The following is a 20724-nucleotide window of genomic DNA, read 5'->3' on the forward strand; positions in this document are numbered from 1 at the left end:
TATTATTAACAATCAAGAAGCTCATAGAATAAATAAAATTTTTGTCGAAGAGAATCTGCAATTTGGTTCGTTAGAAGAATCTCTGAATTTTGCAGATGTTCAAATTGCTGTAAAACAAAACTTACTAATTTATATGATAAAAATACCGGAAACCGGTAAAGAAATTTGCAAATCTATTATAATTAAGCCTTTAAGTAAAAACGAAACTATTTTAAAGATAAATTTTGAAAAAATACTGAAATGTAATGAAGAATATTATGGTATAGAAAAAGATTGTAAAATAATAAATGAAATACAAATTTGCAAACAAACCCAAATTGTTAATTTGGAAAACGAAAATTGAATAAAAAATTTAATAAGGAATAAACCATATAAGTGCACCGTAACAAATACGGAACATGTTAAAAATATTGTAGAAATAAATAATGGATTAATACTTTTAAATAATTTCGAAGGAAATATTACTACAAATAATAATACTAGAAAATTAAGAGGATCATATTTGATAAGAATCTTTAATGAAACTATAAGAATAAATAACATGAATTTTACAACTTTAGAACAACATAGCTTGAGACCACTGCCTGCTTTAATCCAACATTCAAACTCAAATTCAGAGTTCGAGGAAGTTCTATCCTTAAAACTTATGAAAGAGCTTAATATAAAAAACATTAAAAAAATAAGTTCTCTGAATCTTTTAGTGAAATCCAGTTTATTCACTCATTTTGGACTATTAGCCCTAGTACTTACCATAATTGCAATTTTCAGATGCAAAAAGCGCGTAAAGCCTGAAATAATTATTAGCAAACCGGAATCATTTCAAATGCCAGTAATTAAAAGGGCGCAGCATAGAAGTCTTAACGACATCCCATTTTTTTAATTAATCAAGCGGGGACGCTTGATATTTCGGAGGGAGGAGTTAACACAATATTTTATGAACTTCTACATAAATTCCATTCCCACATTATATGCTAGAAACATACAAACCGTTTGCATACTTTGGAGTCCTATTACAACCAAAAGTGCAACTGCGCTAAACGCGCATCCGCTAAATTCTTAAGTGAGCGAAACACGCGCAACCATGTCTTCTCCCCCAAAACCAAATAGCTGCAGGTGAGCGCTACACGCGCAAACCCTTTTAGCTGACCAAGCATCTTTGGTCACGTAGGCCGGCTCAAGCATAGGTTAGATTATAAGCTTTAAAGTTAAGTGTAGTCAGTTTTATAATAAAGCTCAAGAGAAGCACATAGTGCTGATTTATAAACGCATTGTTTTATTTTTTATGTTGTATATAATGACTAGGATGACGAAAAAAGTTGAAATCCGGTTGATTATCTGTCTGTCCGTCCAACCGTCCGTGCAAGCTGAAACTTGAGCAAAAATTGAGATAACTTTATGAACCTTAACAGGTACGTTCCTTAGTACAAAAAAAATTCGAGTTCGTCGATGGGCGTAATCGGTTCCCTGCCACACCCACAAATCGTCATTTACCAAAAACATATAAAGTGCCATAACTAACAATTAAATTAAGATATAAATCTCAAAGGATCGCAGTGGCAAGGGACACCTGAGGGCAAAAATATATGAAAAAGTGGGCGTGGCCCCGCCCTTTAGCAAGTTTATTGTACATATCCTCTAAACCGTTCATGTTACAACAACTAAATTATGAGCAGGCTTTATGAGAACTGGTGTAAAAATTTAACAATGGGTGTGGCAATGTCCACTTTTCGGTGAAATCCTATATCTCGATACCCGGCAAACCGATTTCGACAAAATTAGTACGTGGTACATGAACGAAAGGCGGTTAACAACCACGCCTATTTTCGATATAGCACAATTTTAAATTCCACTTGATTCGTTCAGTTTCCAGTACACGAATAAAAAGCAATTAATATAACGGGATACGACTTTACACGAATAGTGTCTTTAGTGTGTGCCACTTTACGACCAAAAATTGTTTAAATCCAACAAAAACTGTTCAAGCCCAAGGTACCGAATACAAGGAAGCTTCCAAAGTAAACAGAACTTTAAAAAAAGAAAACAGAACAAATGTTTTTTTCGGCAAAATCAATATATTTTATTCAAAATAGTCTTTTTCTGCTTCAATTTACTTTTTGCACGGTCCAAAAGCATGTCGAACGAGTGTTTTAGCTCGTTGGCCGGTTTTTTATTATAGTAGGAGGAAGCATCGAAAGCCGGAGTGCGGGACTTTAATCCGCTAAACCTAACCTACTCTCACCTCATGTCTCTCCCACGGGACTAGAGGACAAAGTATTACTTCATGGGAGAGAAGAAGACGTTTAAGTCTCCTCTATTGCACGGACTGACTGACGCCTAATCTGTTCTACATGTCTCAATTTTGTCTTAATTAGATTTGCCGCTCTGCTGACAGCTTTCCACTTTACCGAGGACAGTCACATTTTCTACCGTGATACTACCTCCCAGGGTGGTTTTCAACATTTCCCTTATACTTGAAAACCATGGGCAATAAAAGAACGCGTGTTCAGAGTATTCTATACACTCTGTACACGTCGGACAGTATTGACTAAAGTCATTACGATATTTGAATAGATAGCTTCTGAAGCAACCATGCCCACACAGTATTTGGGTAAGGTGGAAATCCAGGTCTCCATGTGTCCTACCTATCCACGAGTGTTGGCCGGTATGGCCGCCAGTATGCCGGTTCACGCCTTTTGAATGGCCTCCACTTCTGCATAACGCTTTCCTTTCATGGGCAAATGCATTTTTCTGCAAATTAAGAAGTCGCAAGGTACCATGGTTAAAATGTGATGATTAGAATGTGAGACGGCGCATTATCGTGCAACAAACGCCACCTTTCATCCTCGCAATATTCGGGCCGAACACGACGAATACGGCACACCGCTCTTAAATCCAAGAATACCGCGTTTACGTTTTGGCCGGGTGGAACAAATACTTTTTTGACAATACCCTTGAAACAATAAAAAGAAATCAGCATTATCTTCACTTTTGACTTCTCCATGGGCGATTTTTTGGGTTTCGGCTCGTCCGGTACCTTCCATTCAGCACTCTGGCGTTTCGTTTCGGGATCGTAATTGAAACACCACGTTTCGTTACTGGTCACAATATTGTAAAGCAAGGTTTTGTCCTTTTTTACCTATTTAATGATGTCCTTCGAGTGTTGGATTCTGAGCAATTCGTGGTCGTCAGTCAATTTGTGCGGAACAAACCGTGCACACACCTTTCGTAAGCCCAAACGTTCGGTCAGAATGCAAAAAAATCGATGTTTTGGAGATGTTCAATTCCATTTTCATGAATTTCAATGATGATTTCGGTTGATTTTTGATGAATTCATGCACCGTTTCGATGGAATTTTCGGTGATCATGGATTTTGATTGGCCCACATGTTGATCGTCATTTATGTCCTCACGACCACTTTGAAAACATTGAAACCTCCGTACACTCTGCTACGGGATGGGCAATCATCGCCATAAACTTGTTTTGTCAATACAAACGTTTCAGTAAAAGTTATATCAATTTTAAAACAAAATTTAATGTTGTCTCTTTAATCGCAGCTCATTTTCGCACTGATAAGACAAACATACTGACACTTAAGGCGCAATAACTTTATTTCTAGTCAACTGTCATGAAATTCTCACTGGCCAATCGATAAAGATAGGAGATTCTAACGCAACAGTCGACACATAGATGGAGCCGTCAGGGAGTATATTTAAAAAGTCCTGTTTACTTAGGAACGCACCATCTATTTAGACCCCGGTACCTATAGTTGCCTTTGGTCGAAAATATCAGTCAATGTGTGATATGTATAACTGAAATTAAGGGATAATTCCCTTTTGTAGTGGTATGTCTCTATGTCAAATATGGGTTGAATCGGACCAATACTTGTTTGTTTTGTTTTCGTAGCTCCTTAGATATGGTTTTTGGTCCATAAGTGGGCGACGCCACGCCCATTTCCAATTAAAAAAAAGCCTGGGTGCAGCTTCCTTCTGCCATTTCTTCCATAAAATTTAGTGTTTCTGACGTTTTTGTTAGTCTGTTAACGCACTTTTAGTGATTTTCAATATAACCGTTGTATGGGAGGTGAACTGTATATGGAAATGCCTGAACGAAACGACTCTATAGAGTTTGGTTGACATACCTATAGTAGTTTCCGAGATATGTACAAAAAACTTAGTAGGGGCGGAGCCCTCCTCCTTAATGCGATCCTTTGCGCCAAATTTCACTTTAATATCTTTATTTAAGGCTTAGTTATGACACTTTATAGGTTTTCGGCTTCCGCCATTTTGTGGGCGTGGCAGTGGGCCGATTTTGCCCATCTTCGAAACTTAACCTTCTTATGGAGCCAAGAAATACGTGTACCAAGTTCTATCATGATATCTCAATTTTTACTCAAGTTGCAGCTTGCACGGACGGATGGACAGACAGACATCCGGATTTCAACTTTACTTGTCACCCTGATCAGTTTGGTATATGTATATAACCCTATATCTGACTCTTTTAGTTTTAGGACTTACAAACAACCGTTATGAGAACAAAACTATAATACTCTCCTTAGCAACTTTGTTGCGAGAGTATAAAAAGAAAGTAAAATTCAGCTGCTCGAAGTTGTAATACTCATACCCTTAAAGAAAAAATCTTTATATTGATTTTGTTCGGTCATATGGCAGCTACATATAATAATGGTCCGAACTGAACAATTTCTTCGGATATTGCAGCGATGCTTTGGGCAATAATCTGCACAAAAATTTCGTGAAGATATCTCGTCAATGAAGAAGTTTTCCCTACAAGTACTTGATTCCGACCATTCAGATTGTATGGCAGGTATATGCTAAAGTGGTCAGATATAGGCAGTTCCGACAAATCAGCAGCATCTTGGGAAGAAAGAGACGTGTGTAAAATATCTGATTTATATCTCAAAAACTGGGGAACTAGTTTGTATATATTCAGACGCATAGACAGACAAGACTAAATCGACTCAGCCCTGCACGCTGATTAATTATATCCATATGTATATACTTTGTAGGGTTCCCCGAAGTCTCTTGGGGGTATAATAAAGTGCTTATTTACTAGGGATCCGCGTTTAGGCCAAACACTGAAACTTCGGGATGCATTTGAAAACCCACTCTCAATTTAGGAAATAATGATTAGGGTGTCCATAATATGCCCAAATTATTTTCTATAAAATTACTTAACGGTTCTAGTAATTAAAAATTATTTGGTAATTTGTTTTTAGCTGTAATTTGATAACGGGTTAATGCGATTAGATTGCAAGCAGAATACTAAAATAAAACTTAAATAAACAAGTAAGGAAGGGCTAAGTTCGGGTGTAACCGAACATTTTATACTCTCGCATGATAAAGTGATAATCGAGATTTCATTATCCGTCATTTACCTATCATCATTGGTTCCTAATATATATATTATACAGAGAAGGCATCAGATGGAATTCAAAATAGCGTTATATTGGAAGAAGGCGTGGTTGTTAACCGATTTCACCCATATTTCGTACATGTCATCAAGGTGTTAAGAAAATATTATATACCGAATTGCATTGAAATCGGTTGAGTAGTTCCTGAGATATGGTTTTTGGTCCATAAGTGGGTGACGCCACGCCCATTTCCAATTTTGAAAAAAGCCTGGGTGCAGCTTCTTTCCGCCATTTCTTCCGTAAAATTTAGTGTTTCTGACGTTTTTTGTTAGTCGGTTAACGCACTTTTAGTGATTTTCAACATAACCTTTGTATGGGAGGTAGCGTGGATTTTATCCGATTTCTTCCATTTTTGAACTGTATATAGAAATGCTTGAAGGAAACGATTCTGTAGAGTTTGGTTGATATAGCTATAGTCGTTTCCGAGATATATACAAAAAACTTAGTAGGGGCGGGGCCACGCCAACTTTTCCAACAAAATTCCGTTCGATTATGCCCCTCCCTAATGCGATCCTTTGTGCCAAATTTCACTTTAATATCTTTATTTATGGCTTGGTTTTGACACTTTATAGGTTTTCGGTTTCCGCCATTTTGTGGGCGTGGCAGTGGGCCGATTTAGCCCATCTCCGAACTTAACCTTCTTATGGAGCCAAGAAATACGTGTACCAAATTTCATAATGATATCTCAATTTTTACTCAAGTTACAGCTTGCATGGACGGACGGACAGACAGACATCCGGATTTCAACTCTATTCGTCACCCTGATCACTTTGGTATATATAACCCTATATCCGACTCTTTTAGTTTTAGGACTTACAAACAACCGTTATGTGAACAAAACTATAATACTCTCCTTAGCAACTTTGTTGCGAGAGTATAAAAATAGTAATCAGAAAAAAATAATAATTGAAGAAGCACTAGCTTCGATTACCATATGAAAAACTACAAAAATTCGATACAGCCACATTGTACTCAAGTTTAGTGACTCACTCACTACTCTTTTCAGAAATTTTATCATAAGCTCAAACTATTTATCTGTTTTTATTGGTAGTACAATATAATTCGATTATTGAACTTTTCAATGAGTCTGCCATTCATATCAGACTGGATGGCGCTATTATCGGTCACAGCCTCAATTTGTTCTGTCAGAGGCTCTATTATGTCAGCATCTGCATGATGCTTATCGTTATTAAGGACCAAGGCACAGTTATAAAAGTTTTGTTTCAGTTGAAGGAGTATACTATTGAAGAAACCAATTGTTTAGTCTATATTGCGGAAACATATTTATTATCTGCAGTGAGCTCAACTTTAGATTTGGTTGAAGATTTACTTAGCTCAGTCAATCTTAATACACACATTTCGAATGGATCACTGCACCCTTTGACTTTAACTTTTTATAAATAAGGGTTTTATTTTTTTTTAAACTTATAAGTAAGGTTTTTATTCTGCCATTATACTGTAGACCTAATTACCAGATTAATTTGTTATAACCAAACACAAGCTGACTGTGCTTCTAATCTCTATTTAAGTTTCATACAGAATAAGTTAAGAAAGGAAAATTATTGACTTTTAGAAGTGTATACGAGTATTTTAGCAGATAAATTCACAGAGTTAATCCACCTTAATTTAGCGGATATTCAGATAAAGTAAGAGTCTTCAGCACAAAGTGAGAGTCTTCGCGTAGCCCAAAATAACATTTTTTTTCTTAACTCTGTCTGTAAGTGAAGGTGAAGAACTTCTTCAGAACTTTTTCTTTCGCCGAAAGTAACCAGTCTGCACAGTGACCCGACCTGAAACAATGCAGGTAATAATGAGAGTAATTGTACTTTATTGCTAGTAAGTAGTGAAAAATAAAATTGCGGGCTTACAAAAGTAATATACTTACATATGTTTGTCTGTATATGAAAAATAAAAGCTGCACAGCATAAACAAGTTTCTAATACAAAAGGTGATGGCGGTCACGTCTTGTGTGGCGGCGAAAATTTACTTCATGTTGCCCTCACTTTGCTAGCTAACCGAAGCATGCCATCAAATACCATCTAGTTTTCTATAACTATTGCACTGTCCTAGCGCTGCAACCACGTTTCGTAGCTCGTAACTTTTGCTTCCATTTCGCAAATAGTTGACGAAGCGAAATCCATTATTTATTTATTTATTTCTTATTTTTGTGTGTTTTAAAGAACACACCCACAATACCCGTTTTCTTCTTCCTCTGCCACACTTGTCGGTTTGTCGTCGCAGAGAGTAAAACTTTTGATTGTCGCAAAAATAAAAGGAATTCTCCGTTACATTCATACCACGTCAACAAGGTATGCGTTTAGGAGTTATATGCCACACAACGATGTCTTATATCATTTCCAGTACCTTGTTCCACTACTTATTTAAGTATACGTAAAAGTACCATGGAATGCACTTGTGAATGGAGCGCAAGGAAGATATAAGCACAGAGGAGTGGAAAAATAAGAGGAGGAGGGGTAGCAGCAACAGCAGGCAGCAATCTAGGAGCTTCGAGAAGTTTTGAAAGTCATGAACTTGACGTGTTTTTTTTTTTCTAGCCATTGATATATAGTCCCTTTGAAAATTCTTGCATACTTATATGCGCTGCCACTATAAACAAGTATGCTAGGTGTATGCATACATACATATATACCCACATTTACAAATGGAGTGGTAATGCAAAAGTTGGAATAAAATGTAGCAGCGAACTTTGATTTAGCTAACTAGGACACAATTTTGAGGCACAACATAAATATATCTGATCAAAAGTTATATTCGAGCATTCCTGGTAGATGGTATTGGCATACACCTGCTAGAAAGTTTAATAAATGCTAGTCTTATATTGTAAAGCACCTTTATCCAACTGGATTTTCATGCGTTTCTCCGGTAATCACATATCGTATTGAGTAAATAAAATTCGTTATGAAAATTCTCAGCTCTATTTTCGCTTTTGCTTATACCACTCACGTTATACTTGAGCGCTTTCTACATTACATTAGTATGTATTGGAATTGAAACAAGAGGAATTTAATGTAATAAAAACTCTCATCCCAAAAGTATGCCACAATATAAACGAATACTTGAGTTATGGCAAAAGTTTTTACTACTTTGCTGCTTTATTTTATGTCATTTGTAGTTGAGCATACATTTTGGCTGAAACTGAAAGTTTGTGAAATTTATATATTTACCTTTAACTACTGAGGTGGTGGCAAATTTTAAGTACACCTCGTAGTTTGTTTTCTCTCTTACTCTTTTCAGTTGAGCGCTATCAATTTCATTCTCCTGTTATCTTCTAATTATTCTGTTATTATTATTCAGTTGTGTTTGGACCAGGGATAATGGGATGCCCAACTTATTCCAGTGTGAGAGCGCCTCAAAATAAGCGTTTTTTATAACATTTTCCATTATGGCCAGATCGAACAAATAAGAATTTTTGGGCATTTTAAATTAAAATACCCAACATTATTTACGATTGCAAATTATTATATATTGGACTTTTAATATATGGCGAAACTACTTAATTCCTTTTTTATGACTTTATGGTATTTTAAAACAACTGACTTTCGATCTTTCAATACTTAATAAGGTGAATTAAGCCTGTTAGTTCTCAATTAATAAACGTTTTTAATCAATTGTAATAGAAAATTAATTCTATTATGCTTCAAATTACAAAACGTTTCATGAAATATATTTAAATTTCGCAAATTCTTTGATTTTCATTGTTTTAAATTTTTATTAGCCATCTTGAACGGCGGCACCAAATCCCTCCGTTTTCATATTTTTTTGGTAAGATTTCAGTCTGGCCATCGCTCGTTTCCAATTGCTAAACGTCAAAACCTCCTCAATCCAGTCAACTGTCAAAGTTGAGGTGGTTTTGACGTTTAGCAATTGTTCTCTCACTTCCAGTGAGAGAGGAGTTGGACATCTCATTATCTCTGTTTGGACAGTCGTGCGTGTTATATAAGCGGACATATACCAGTGCTGGTTTCAAAATTACCACTCGTCCGAGGTTACGTATTTTTTTATTAGAAATTATTTTACCCCACATCAGACTAAGCGTAAGTATTTAGTGTAAATAAAAATACCACTTCCCAGGCTTGGCGTTAGTTTCTCATTGAATCATTTTGACTACTCCTACAATTTATTGCAATTTATTTTATTAGGTTATGTCAAATTCAAGCAAATTAAATGACTTAGGGATAGCTAGATTGCTGGAAGACGATGACGAATTCAGTGACGTTGATGATGAAATTGCTGATCCTGATTTTTGCCTTCGAGATAATGATACAGATGATATAATGAGCATTGAAGATGATGAAGCCAGTGAATGTGATGTTTCCGTTGAATATGTTCCTCAAGAAATTGACAATAGTAATGAACAAGGAAATGGAGAAGACGCAATTGAGTCAATGACAAAATATTTTTATGGAAAAAATGGGTATAAGTGGTCAGCAAAAGAACCATCACGGTGCAGTAAAACTCCACTACATAACATCGTGCGCTTGCCAAAAGCTTTGCAGCAGAATCCTGATGATGGAATAATTGGAATTTGGTCAAGATTTTTCGATAGAAATTTAGAGAACCTAATTCTTGAGCACACAAATACCAAACTAAAGGCTAAATTCGATAAGTCTCAAAGAACTGAAGCGAAATGTCTGGATATTATTGAGTTGCGAGCATTTTTCGGTATTCTTATATATTCGTCCGTTTTCAAATCAAATCACGAAGACACTAGACTTATCTTTGCAACAGATGGAACAGGCAGACCAGTTTTCAGGTCCACAATGTCGGAGGAACGATTCCTATGCATCCTCCTTAGTTGCTTAAGATTCGATGACTTCACAGACAGAAAGGAACGATTATTAAGGGATCCATTGGCTGCCGTTTCAGAACTGTTCAATAAGTTTATAGAAAACTGCCAAAAAAATTATACAATTGGTATCCACGGTTGCATTGACGAAATGTTAGTGCCGTTTCGCGGTAGGTGCAGATTTAAAATGTATATGCCAAAAAAGCCTGCAAAATACGGCATTAAGATAATGGCGTTAACAGATGCTCGCACATAGTACCTTGCAAATGCTTATATATACCATGGCAAGAATTCAGATGGAAATGGTCTCACAACTAAAGAAAGAAGGCTATTAGTACCAACACAAGCCGTATTAGGGCTAACTAAAATTATAGAAAGAATTAATAGAAATATTACTGCTGATAATTGGTTTTCTTCAATACAGGTTATAGAAGAATTAAAAAAAAGACAGCTTACTTACTTGGGTACATTAAAGAAAAATAAAAGGGAAATACCCCCCGAATTTCTGCCCAATAAAAACAGACCAGCTGGATCTTGTTTGTACGGTTTCACCAAAGAAGTTACCATTGTATCATATGTGCCTCATAAAAATAAAGCTGTTTTTATTTTGTTATCATCTATGCATCACAGGGAAGAAATCGATATTCAAAGTGGAAAGCCGGCAATAATAGCAGACTATAATAACACGAAAGGGGGAGTTGATGAACTTGACAAGAAGTGCTCCATATATTCAACCAATCGACGTACTCGACGCTGGCCACTCGTAATTTTTTATAGTTTATTGGATATAAGTGCTGCAAATGCTTTCGTTATATATCCATCTTGTGCAGAGTTTGATGATAAATTGAGGGCAGACTTTTTGAAAAGTCTAGGTCGGCAATTGGTTTTACCACATTTGCAAAGGCGACAGCATAACCCTCGACTACCCAAGTTACTTCGAGACAATACAAGTAGCATCTTAGGACCAGACTCTGTAGCTTCCCCTCTAGTAGAGCCGGCCACAACTGCGAAGAAGTTATGCATTTGTCCTAGTAGGTTAAAGCGGAAGAGCCTACATGTTTGTTTGTTTTGTACTAAGCCTATGTGTATGGGATGCAGTAAACGCTTGTGCGTGAATTGTGCAAATAAGGAATTTGATGAGTAAAAATCCTCCAAACGGATTGATCTGCAGTTTTTTTTTTAATAATTTTTGTTTGTTTTCTTTTTTGTGATTCTAATGTCATAAATTTGGCTGTGAAAAGTGCCTTTATCTGTTTTTGATTTTTTTTTTACAATATTTTTTAAGTTATGTTAGTACTGTTTTTTTTAGTTTTAAGAAAAGTGGCTATGAAATAAATTCCTTGTTTTGTTATATTAGAAGTTCGATTTCTTTAAATATATTATTTTATTCATTTAAAAATGTGTTTTATTATTACAATTAAAAACAAATAAATTAAAAAAATTTTTTTGTTGACAAAAATTATTCATTGATTATAAAGGGGTAAAATTTACCCCACCTCAGTAACTACGCCCAAATATTTCACCTCAGTAGTTAAAGGTTTATTATAATTTCTTTGGACTTACTCAAATGGCAATACTCTATGTTTGACGGCTTGAAATTGATGTTATGTCACAAGTGGTGGTAGAAAGTAAAGTGCAAAGTATGTATGTAAATGCCAGCTTTGGAGAATTCCTATTTCTGAGCTTTCTTTATGGCTTTTAACAAATTCTATTTGTATTGGTCAACGAATGCTCTTTTAATTCTAGAAACTCTAAAGTCTTCATCATTTGTAGCGTTCACCACTGGTTCTGCCATCTTTGTTCCCGATAATCGGTTTTCCAGAACCGGCTTGTTAGTGAGCCATTAATTGTCAACTTGGCAGCATCCAATGCGAAATTGCGAATGCTTTATGTCGCTACAACAACTTATTTTTTAAAAATATTATACGATTTAATTTAAGATAAACATTTACCGCTGCGACACGACTTCCAGAATATGATTAAAGTGCTTCTTTAATTTTAATTTTCTGATTAATGCGAAAAGCCTACGGAACAAATTTCTGGTGAGGAAGTGCAAGAATGAATTTCAGATTATGTATAACTCTTCCAAAGGGCTTAGTTGTTAGACAAATCTGAGTAATACCTGCAGATCACAGAGTTGTACGAATAAACTGGAAGATTACACTTTATAGACTTTTAAGCAGAAAATAATTTGTCGACAAGAGAATTAACCCACTCCAAAGCGTGGAAAAATGCAACAGTCGGCTGGCAAGGTAATGGCGTCTGTATTTTGGGATCCGCATGGAATAATGTGTATTGCCTATCTTAAAAAAGGAACATAAACTGTGACTATTACATAATCGCCGAAAAATTGCCGCAGTTGAAAGTTCGGTTTTATCAGGAGAATGCATCTTTTCACAAGTTAGCGAAAACGTTGGCAAAAATCTATGAGTTGTGCTTTTTCAGTTCTAGCCCCAAGTAGCTCTTTTCTGGTCTCTGATCTCAAAGGACTGCTCGCTAGGAAGAAACTTTCATCGAATGTAATAGTGATCGCACAAGCTGAGGCCTATTTTAAAATTTTACTTACTCGTATTTTATACTGATTCATTTGGACGATAATGGACATACATATAATACAACATATTTTGAAGTTGCAGAGTAAAGGAGCTAAAAACAGCGGTCAGCAATTTCATGCTGCAGAAAGCTTATTTTTGTGGAATAGTTTGTTTTTAAGTGACCTTTCGAAAAGAGTCAACTACTCAAAAATTCTATATTCACGACGTGATTTAAAAATAAAATAGGTTTTAATATGTTTCTTTACTTGATGCTCCATCTTATGTACAATTAATTTCTCTTCATGTACAATTAGTAGTAGCCTGTCTTTGATCTACTAATCTATTAATTTCTTAAACATTTAATCCCTTTACTAATTGCTAATGCTCTTATCTTTATAAAGACCAAATTCTCTGCCATCAAGTCAAGTGTTGGATAATCAAATTATTCTCAAAAACATTAAATATGTCTCCCTACAATTCTACAAACCGCAAGACCCAGCTATCTTATGCGCTCTTTCAACGTTTTATTTCCACTTTATCTCATTTACACTTTTTATCAACCACAAACACATGTTTGGAACGACCCTGCTGGTCTTCATGAGCTCTTTTCACATGCTGCTTCTTGGTTCGCCTAATCTTTTGTCCGGTGTTGCCTTATAAATTATTCATTCGGCCACTTTAGTGCTAATTTTAAACGATTTTCGCTCTTGCTTATGTGCGCCGCGAAGCAATTTCTCATCCCTTTGCGGCGCAAATTACTTTGCTTGTCTTTCGTTTACTTATTAACTTTTTGGCTTTTTAAAATTAAGGAATAAATAAATGAAAATTAACAAGAGGTATGCATAAATTATTGCAGTAAGTAAATAACAGTGGTTACGGTACCTAAATACTTAAAATGTCGGTTGGATATAAGAATTGAAAGAGCGAAGACAGAGCGCAGAGAAGTAATAGTGTTGTCTTGTTAAATTTATATCTAACGAGTATTTGCTACAATTAAAATTGTTCTCAGTCCTCATTCTTTTTTTTAGGAAAGTTATCGGTAGTACTATATAAAAATATAGACTGATTCCAAGGGTTTAAGTGCTTTCGAACTGAAATAAAATTTACATAGTTTGAAAGTTTTAAAATATGTTAAAATGTAGTTTATAAATTTTACGCATTTACGCATAATTACAGAGCAACTAAAAAGCAAAAATAATATTATATTATTATTTCAACTTGATACTATTATTTCAACTTGTGGATTCACTAATCCATTAATCTCTGGAAGAAATTCTTCGAAACTTTCATGCATCTTTATCTTTCCTACCCAACTGCGTTCTCAAAATCCCTGTTCCACTGCTATATCATCAGCCATATCGTGTTTTTACTTTTCTCATTACTTGCTCTCATATTATTTGATCCTTTGACATTTTCTTCCTCCCATCTTCTAATATCATTGTATCCTTACTTGATTTCTTCGGGGAGTCACATGTCAAGGCTGTCACTTTTTGTTGAAGCTGGCGCCCCAATGTTAACACTGTTTCCATTTTATGTCTACTATGCCACATATCATGACACACCATCTCAATCACACACACACATATTAACCGCAAGTATAGAGCCACAGTTGAATGTTGATAATTTCTATTAGTTTCATCAGTAAATACAAGCTGACAGCGCTCAAATTCTATTCCACCGCAAACGGAAAAAGAAAGTGGAATTGAACATGTGAGTATTTGTGTGAAAGTATGTGTGTTTTTGAGTGAAAGTGAGTAGCTTCTAATTCAACCGATGGTTGCCCTTCTGTCTTGTGTGTGGAGTGCCATTCAATTTTGAATAATGCAATATCTTTGTATTTGTACACGTACATAATATGCACGTCTGCTTTATATGCATACATAGATATTTATGTAAAAGTGCCGCTATTGATCAATATGCAGCGGTGCATTTTACTTGACATGACAAGGTTGAAGCAAACACTTTTGATTTGTTTTCCATATTTTATCCTTTAATTTCAGGGTTGGAGAAGACTATTTATTTTAAGTTGCTTTTTGGCTGTTGCTTCAAACAAAGTGATGAGTTTTGAAATTGTCGTAGTTAAGTGGGTGAAAGTTTTGCTGTTGTACTGAAACGAATTTTTCTTTATGAAAATATTTTGAAAATTGAAAACGATGAAAAAAATGTATGTGCAAAATATAAAAGCGAGAAATATACTTTTTTCTACAAATGTATTTCTTGAAAAAAGAAGATTTCATATTTTCGGACTTTAATAAGTGTAGCATAAATTTTATGTACCAATTAAAAAAATAAATTTGATATGAGCAATGATATTTTAATTTATGCTTGTATACGTTCATTCGCAAATCCATTTTTTATAATTTTTCTGCACATTATAAATATATACAGTGATGAACTAAAGTATTGGCACAGCACGATACCTTGACTTTAGCATTGTTTTTTACCACTTATAAAATAAGTTTTGAACATCAAAAAAGTCCATAGTTAGGACGAGTAATTATCAATTATATTTGCTTTAATTCATTTAATTATCTCTTATATTTAATTAATAGTAATTATAAAAGTAAAAAAGTGCTAATTACAGCGAAAGAAAAGTATTGGCACACCCTATAAAATCAGACAATTTTGGGTAATTTTTATTAATTATGACAACTCTTTTTTAAAGTACCGTTATTTATTCATAAGCAAATGTGCTTTTGTAAAGAATCAATCTTCAAAACTCAGTAATAATAATTGCTCGTCCTAACTAAGGACTTTTTTTGGTGTTCAAAACTTATTTTATAAGTGGTAAAAAACAGTGCTAAAGTCAAGGTATCTTGCTGTGCCAATACTTTAGTTCATCACTGTAACTAATTATTATTTTTTTGGAAAATTGTATTAAATTATTTTGAGAATGTACTTTATTTTTATAATTAAACACAACCGTCTTAATACTCGCTCTACTAAACTGCCGTCGGTATATGTGTAAATGGAATGTGTTTCCTCCTCGAAATTTTCATAGAAATGAAAACTGATCTGTCAAACTGCTGAAGTGACAGTTCATTGCTTTCAATATATGACATACTAATTACTATTCCATATAGTGTATTCCATAATCAATATGGACTCTTCACAGGCAATACGGACAGCATTACCCTTCATATATGAACTATAACATATTTCTTTCAATTCATCAAAAACTTAAAATGTGTTTTGTTTCTTTTTTTAATGTCATTTAATCTTTTGCAGTTCTTCGAAAACAATTTAATTTTAGGTTTATAGTCCATGAAAGTAATTACTACTTCTGTTTGAAACTACGCATTTGACTTAGAAAGCTTCCAAAACCAAGTAGACCTTTTCTTGAAGAAATGCTTCCACTTTAATTTACGGATGCACTCGCCTCAGACTACAATAATTGTAAAACCGAAAATTTTGGCTTATCTTCTTCGCATTAAATTTCTTACAAGTAATGGATTATCAACCAAAGCTTTTTACAGTTAATTCAGAAATCATCAAAGCAAAAGTATTCACTTAACGTAGAGACTTCGAAGGTATCAGCATGTTTACTGAGTTTGAGCTGTATCATATTCGCTTAACTACCTGTTCTAATTGTAGAAAAGACCAATAATCGAGCATGCTCATAATTTATGCAAAAGCCTACCACGGTGAAGACTCTATAAAGTATATAAATAATTAATTGAAATAATTTAGTCACGTTCACCTCTCTGTATATACGCGAACTAGTTTTGAATTTGAAATTTTGCACTCGTCCTTTTCTTCTTAAGAAACTGTTCATTTGTCGGAACCGCCGGCATCGGAGCACTGTAGCTTTATCAATACTTCTTTCCTTAATGATCAATATTTGGTCATGAAGGCCAGAGTTCTACATGAAGGCCAATTTCTGCTCTGGAAAAAAGAATAGTTCTGCATTTAAAATCGAATAAGGGTCGCTAGTGATAGACGGAATCAAGATTTTCATATGCTTCTTCATTTAAGTTAACATGAATATGTCTTAATTTCTTCGTAGGTAAAATTCTTTCAACAGTATTCTTTCGAACTACTATATTAATAAAGTATCTTATGTGCACTCTTCTTCTTCTTCTTCTTCACTGGCGTAGACACCGCTTACGCGATTATAGCCGAGTCAACAACAGCGCGCCAATCGTTTCTTCTCTTCGCTACGTGGCGCCAATTGGATATTCCAAGCGAGGCCAGGTCCTTCTCCACTTGGTCCTTCCACCGGAGTGGAGGTCTTCCTCTTCCTCTGCTTCCCGCGGCGGGTACTGCGTCGAATACTTTCAGAGCTGGAGTGTTTTCATCCATCCGGACAACATGACCTAGCCAGCGTAGCCGCTGTCTTTTAATTCGCTGAACTATGTCGATGTCGTCGTATATCTCGTACAGCTCATCGTTCCATCGGATGCGGTATTCGCCGTGGCCAACGCGCAAAGGACCATAAATCTTCCGCAGAACTTTTCTCTCGAAAATTTGCAACGTCGACTCATCGGTTGTTGTCATCGTCCAAGCCTCTGCACCATATAGCAGGACGGGAATTATGAGCGACTTATAGAGTTTGGTTTTTGTTCGTCGAGAGAGGACCTTACTTTTCAATTGCCTACTCAGTCCGAAGTAGCGATGTGCACTCTACGGAATTTTAATTGCCAAGGATTCAACTGAAGAGATACCCCGCTTATACGTTTTCAAAATTACTAAAGGGTGATTTTTTAAGAGCTTGATAACTTTTTTTTAACCCTTTTGCACAAATTGGGTCAAAATGACCCAAATTTAAGAAACAAACGCGTATTACCATGCCTTAGGATGGCTAATTGCTTATAAAACCATTTTGATATCCTCAGTCTGAGTCTTATGGTGAGTTGTACGTACACATTTTTTTTCCAGGACGAGCCAGTTTTTTTACATAATTTTTTAAAAACTTTTCGTACGCGTATACAATTTGTGGGTCATTTTGACCACCAAGAAAATTTTTGCTCAAATGTGACTAAACAAAAAAAGCGTGCTAGTGCTCATTTGTGAATTTTGCGGTGCCTAGTGATAACGGTATTGAACTTTATTTTCTGATTTTTTTTATGCTATGTATGTACGTATGTATATAGTTGGTGAATTTTGTTTTGCTCTGGGATAACTGTATTCTACTACATACAGCAAACATACGTACAAGCTTATGAAAATGTTGTCAGTTGTGTGATTTATTTGAACTGTGAAGACGCTCGTGTAGACAATTTTTTTGCTCAGTGATATGCGAATGTAAAAATCTGTGCCATTAAAATGCAGCGAAGAAACCAGGTAATAATTTAACTTTTTTATAATATTGCGATTCTTTTATTATATGTAGGTATGTATTCATATTTGTATAGATTCTATCACGGCAAAGAATTGAAGAAATTTTCAATGATGATGACGAGTCACTTGATGAAGCGTCTGATGAAGATCAAGATTTTCGATGTGATGAATCTGAAATAAATGAGTCTGATATATCTACAGATTCTTTTGATAGCGTTGAAAGTCTTAGCAGAGAAACACAAGGAAATAAGGAATGTTTTCCTGCAAAAGATGGTACGATTGTTTGGTATAAAGATCCTCAACAAATGCAATGCAGCAGAATGCGACAAGAATGCATTCTTTCAAATAAACCAGGCCCTTCACAACACGCACGTTCCTTGGTTGCTAGCATAAAAGGTGCTTTCGATTTATTCATTTCACTAGAACTGAAACAAATTATTGTTGAAATGACCAACCTCAAGGGCGTGCAGTTATATGAAAGTAAGTGGGAGATCATTGATATAATGGAACTGGAAGCATACTTTGGGCTGCAGATCATGGCTGGTGTTTCCAAGTCTAACGGGGAAAGCTTGAGATGCTTATGGGATGAAACAAATGGAAGACCCATATTCCGCGCTGTTATGCATATTGAAAGATTTATGCAAATTTCACGATGCCTCCGTTTTGATAGCCATGAAGATAGGGAAACCAGACGGTTACGTGATAAGCTAGCTCCAATAAGAAATATTTGGGACAAATGGAGCAAAAATCTTAAACTGATGTATAATCCAAATGAAAATGTGACCGTCGATGAGCAGCTGGTACCTTTTCGTGGAAGATGCTGTTTTAGACAGTACATACCTTCCAAACCTGCCAAATATGGCATAAAAATATGGGCTCTTTGCGATTCCAAGTCCAACTACGCATGGAATATGGATGTCTATCTAGGAAGGGCCAGAAATACTCAGCCAGAAAAGAATCAAGGTAAAAGCTATCAACATGAGAAAAATAGCAGTGAAACAAATAATACAAAAATATTTTCTTTAGGTGAAAATGTAGTTATAAATCTCACACGCAATTTGGGGAGAGGTTATACCGTCACGTGTGACAACTTTTTTACAACCTACAATTTGGCTGTCGAATTGCTACGACGTAAAATAACGGTAGTAGGAACAGTTAGAAAGAACAAGAAGTTTCTTCCCCTCCAAGCTATTGACGTCAGGAAAAAACCAGAGTATTATTCGGAATTCTTTTTCACACAAAATGTGACTGTTGTGACCTATATGCCAAAAAAATACAAATTCGTTGTTGCAATGAGTACTCTTCATCATTCGGCAGAGACTAGGGCTGATCAGAAAAAGAAACCAGAAATAATACATCACTATAATGCGACTAAAGCAGGTGTTGATGCGCTGGACCAATTAGTAGCAACGTACACATGTAAACGCCAAACGAAACGATGGCCAGTTGCACTCTTTTCCAATATGGTCGATGTTTCGGGATATAACGCATATGTTATATGGACCGAACTTAATCCCGAATGGAACAGAAATAAAAACTTTAAGCGGCGATTATTTTTAGTAGACTTGGCCACATCTTTGGTAACTCCGCACATTGCACGCCGAAAGCGAATGCCCTATGGTCCTTCTGCAAAAAGAGTTGTGGAAAACATCCAGGAAGCAGTCGCAGCAGACACTCCCAGTTTATCCACGGTCGTGCAGCCTCAAGATTCTCCATTATGCTTCTTGGGTAAGAGGCAAAGGTGTTTTTATTGTCCACATACTAAAAACTCCAACAAGCATTCAGTTCGTTGCGATAAATGCTTGAAATTTATATGCAAACAACATAGTGTAAAGGCAGTTATATGTATAAATTGTCAGAATTTATGTATTTTTTACTGAGTCCTATTGAAAACAATTTGAATTTGTTAATTTTATGTTTGAATAATAAAAAAAATGAGTTTGCCATTATAACCCTTATGTCAACGGCAACATACCTGGGTATGTTTTGCGTTTTCAAAACGCTGTAGCTCTGAACTGGATAATCGGATCGACTTGAAATTTCGAGATATCCTAGCGAAAACTGTTTTACGCAATAGTCTTAATTTTGGTTAGGATTGGATCATCCGTTTGGTAGATAAAGCCCATTTACAAAGTTGCACCCTTACGTCAACAGCATACATACCTGGGTATACCATACCATATGTATAGTAAAACGCATGCAAATATGATAATATTTGAAAAATATAGTTTATTTTGAGTGAAAAAAATACTTGTGGCATAAAAATTATTATAAATTATAAAATACTTATAAAAAAATATTAAAAAAACTACGAAAAAATTTAAAATTATTGAAATTCAATTACATCTATCGCATTGCGGCAAGTCTTTGGAATGCTCTGCGCACACTGGTTTGTTGCATAATGTGCATGCTTTACGAGTAGGGCGTCGTTTGGAGCAGATGTAGCAATTCCCCTTTACTTTTAGGCGTCCCGTACTATCACGCTCCTCCGCTTCATGTGCTCCATCATCCACAACTCGGATGGGCCTACCTATCATGGCTTCGATGGCGATGGATAAATTATTGTCTATCATCAAAGATTTTGCCAAGTGTAGCTAGTGAAAAAGTTGTCACATACAATATTTCTTCCACTTCCATCAAAAGGCTGATACATAAATCTTTGACTATTCTTTCAT

At 35.4% G+C, this 20724-nt stretch overlaps 2 protein-coding genes across 14 annotated transcripts in view; both read left to right on the forward strand.

Moving 5' to 3' along the window:
* Nucleotides 1-20724, forward strand: part of LOC125777269 (uncharacterized) — a 281549-nt gene that overhangs the window by 18721 nt on the left and 242104 nt on the right. Inside the window, exon 2 of one of the 12 annotated variants that reach the window (XR_007422219.1) lies at nucleotides 16867-17881. The exons of 10 other annotated variants lie outside the window; for them this stretch is intronic. The gene's annotated coding sequence lies outside the window, so the exon portion shown is untranslated. Of the gene's footprint in view, nucleotides 1-14456; nucleotides 14480-16866; nucleotides 17882-20724 lie in introns of those variants that run through there. One more of the 12 variants, XR_007422217.1, reaches the window with a different exon arrangement.
* LOC125777265 (piggyBac transposable element-derived protein 4-like) lies at nucleotides 17907-19944 on the forward strand. Of its 2 annotated transcripts, XM_049451634.1 has the most exons (3): nucleotides 17907-18052; nucleotides 18124-19012; nucleotides 19076-19944. In XM_049451634.1, exons 1-3 carry the CDS (start codon nucleotides 18035-18037, stop codon nucleotides 19927-19929), a joined length of 1761 nt encoding a protein of 586 aa, XP_049307591.1. In that variant the 5' UTR covers nucleotides 17907-18034; the 3' UTR covers nucleotides 19930-19944. The 2 variants fall into 2 exon arrangements, with proteins under 2 accessions (XP_049307591.1, XP_049307590.1); XM_049451633.1 differs by having other exon boundaries at nucleotides 18124-19944.

The sequence above is a fragment of the Bactrocera dorsalis genome, chromosome 3 (assembly GCF_023373825.1).
Source record: "Bactrocera dorsalis isolate Fly_Bdor chromosome 3, ASM2337382v1, whole genome shotgun sequence".
Taxonomy (NCBI): Eukaryota; Metazoa; Arthropoda; class Insecta; order Diptera; family Tephritidae; genus Bactrocera; species Bactrocera dorsalis.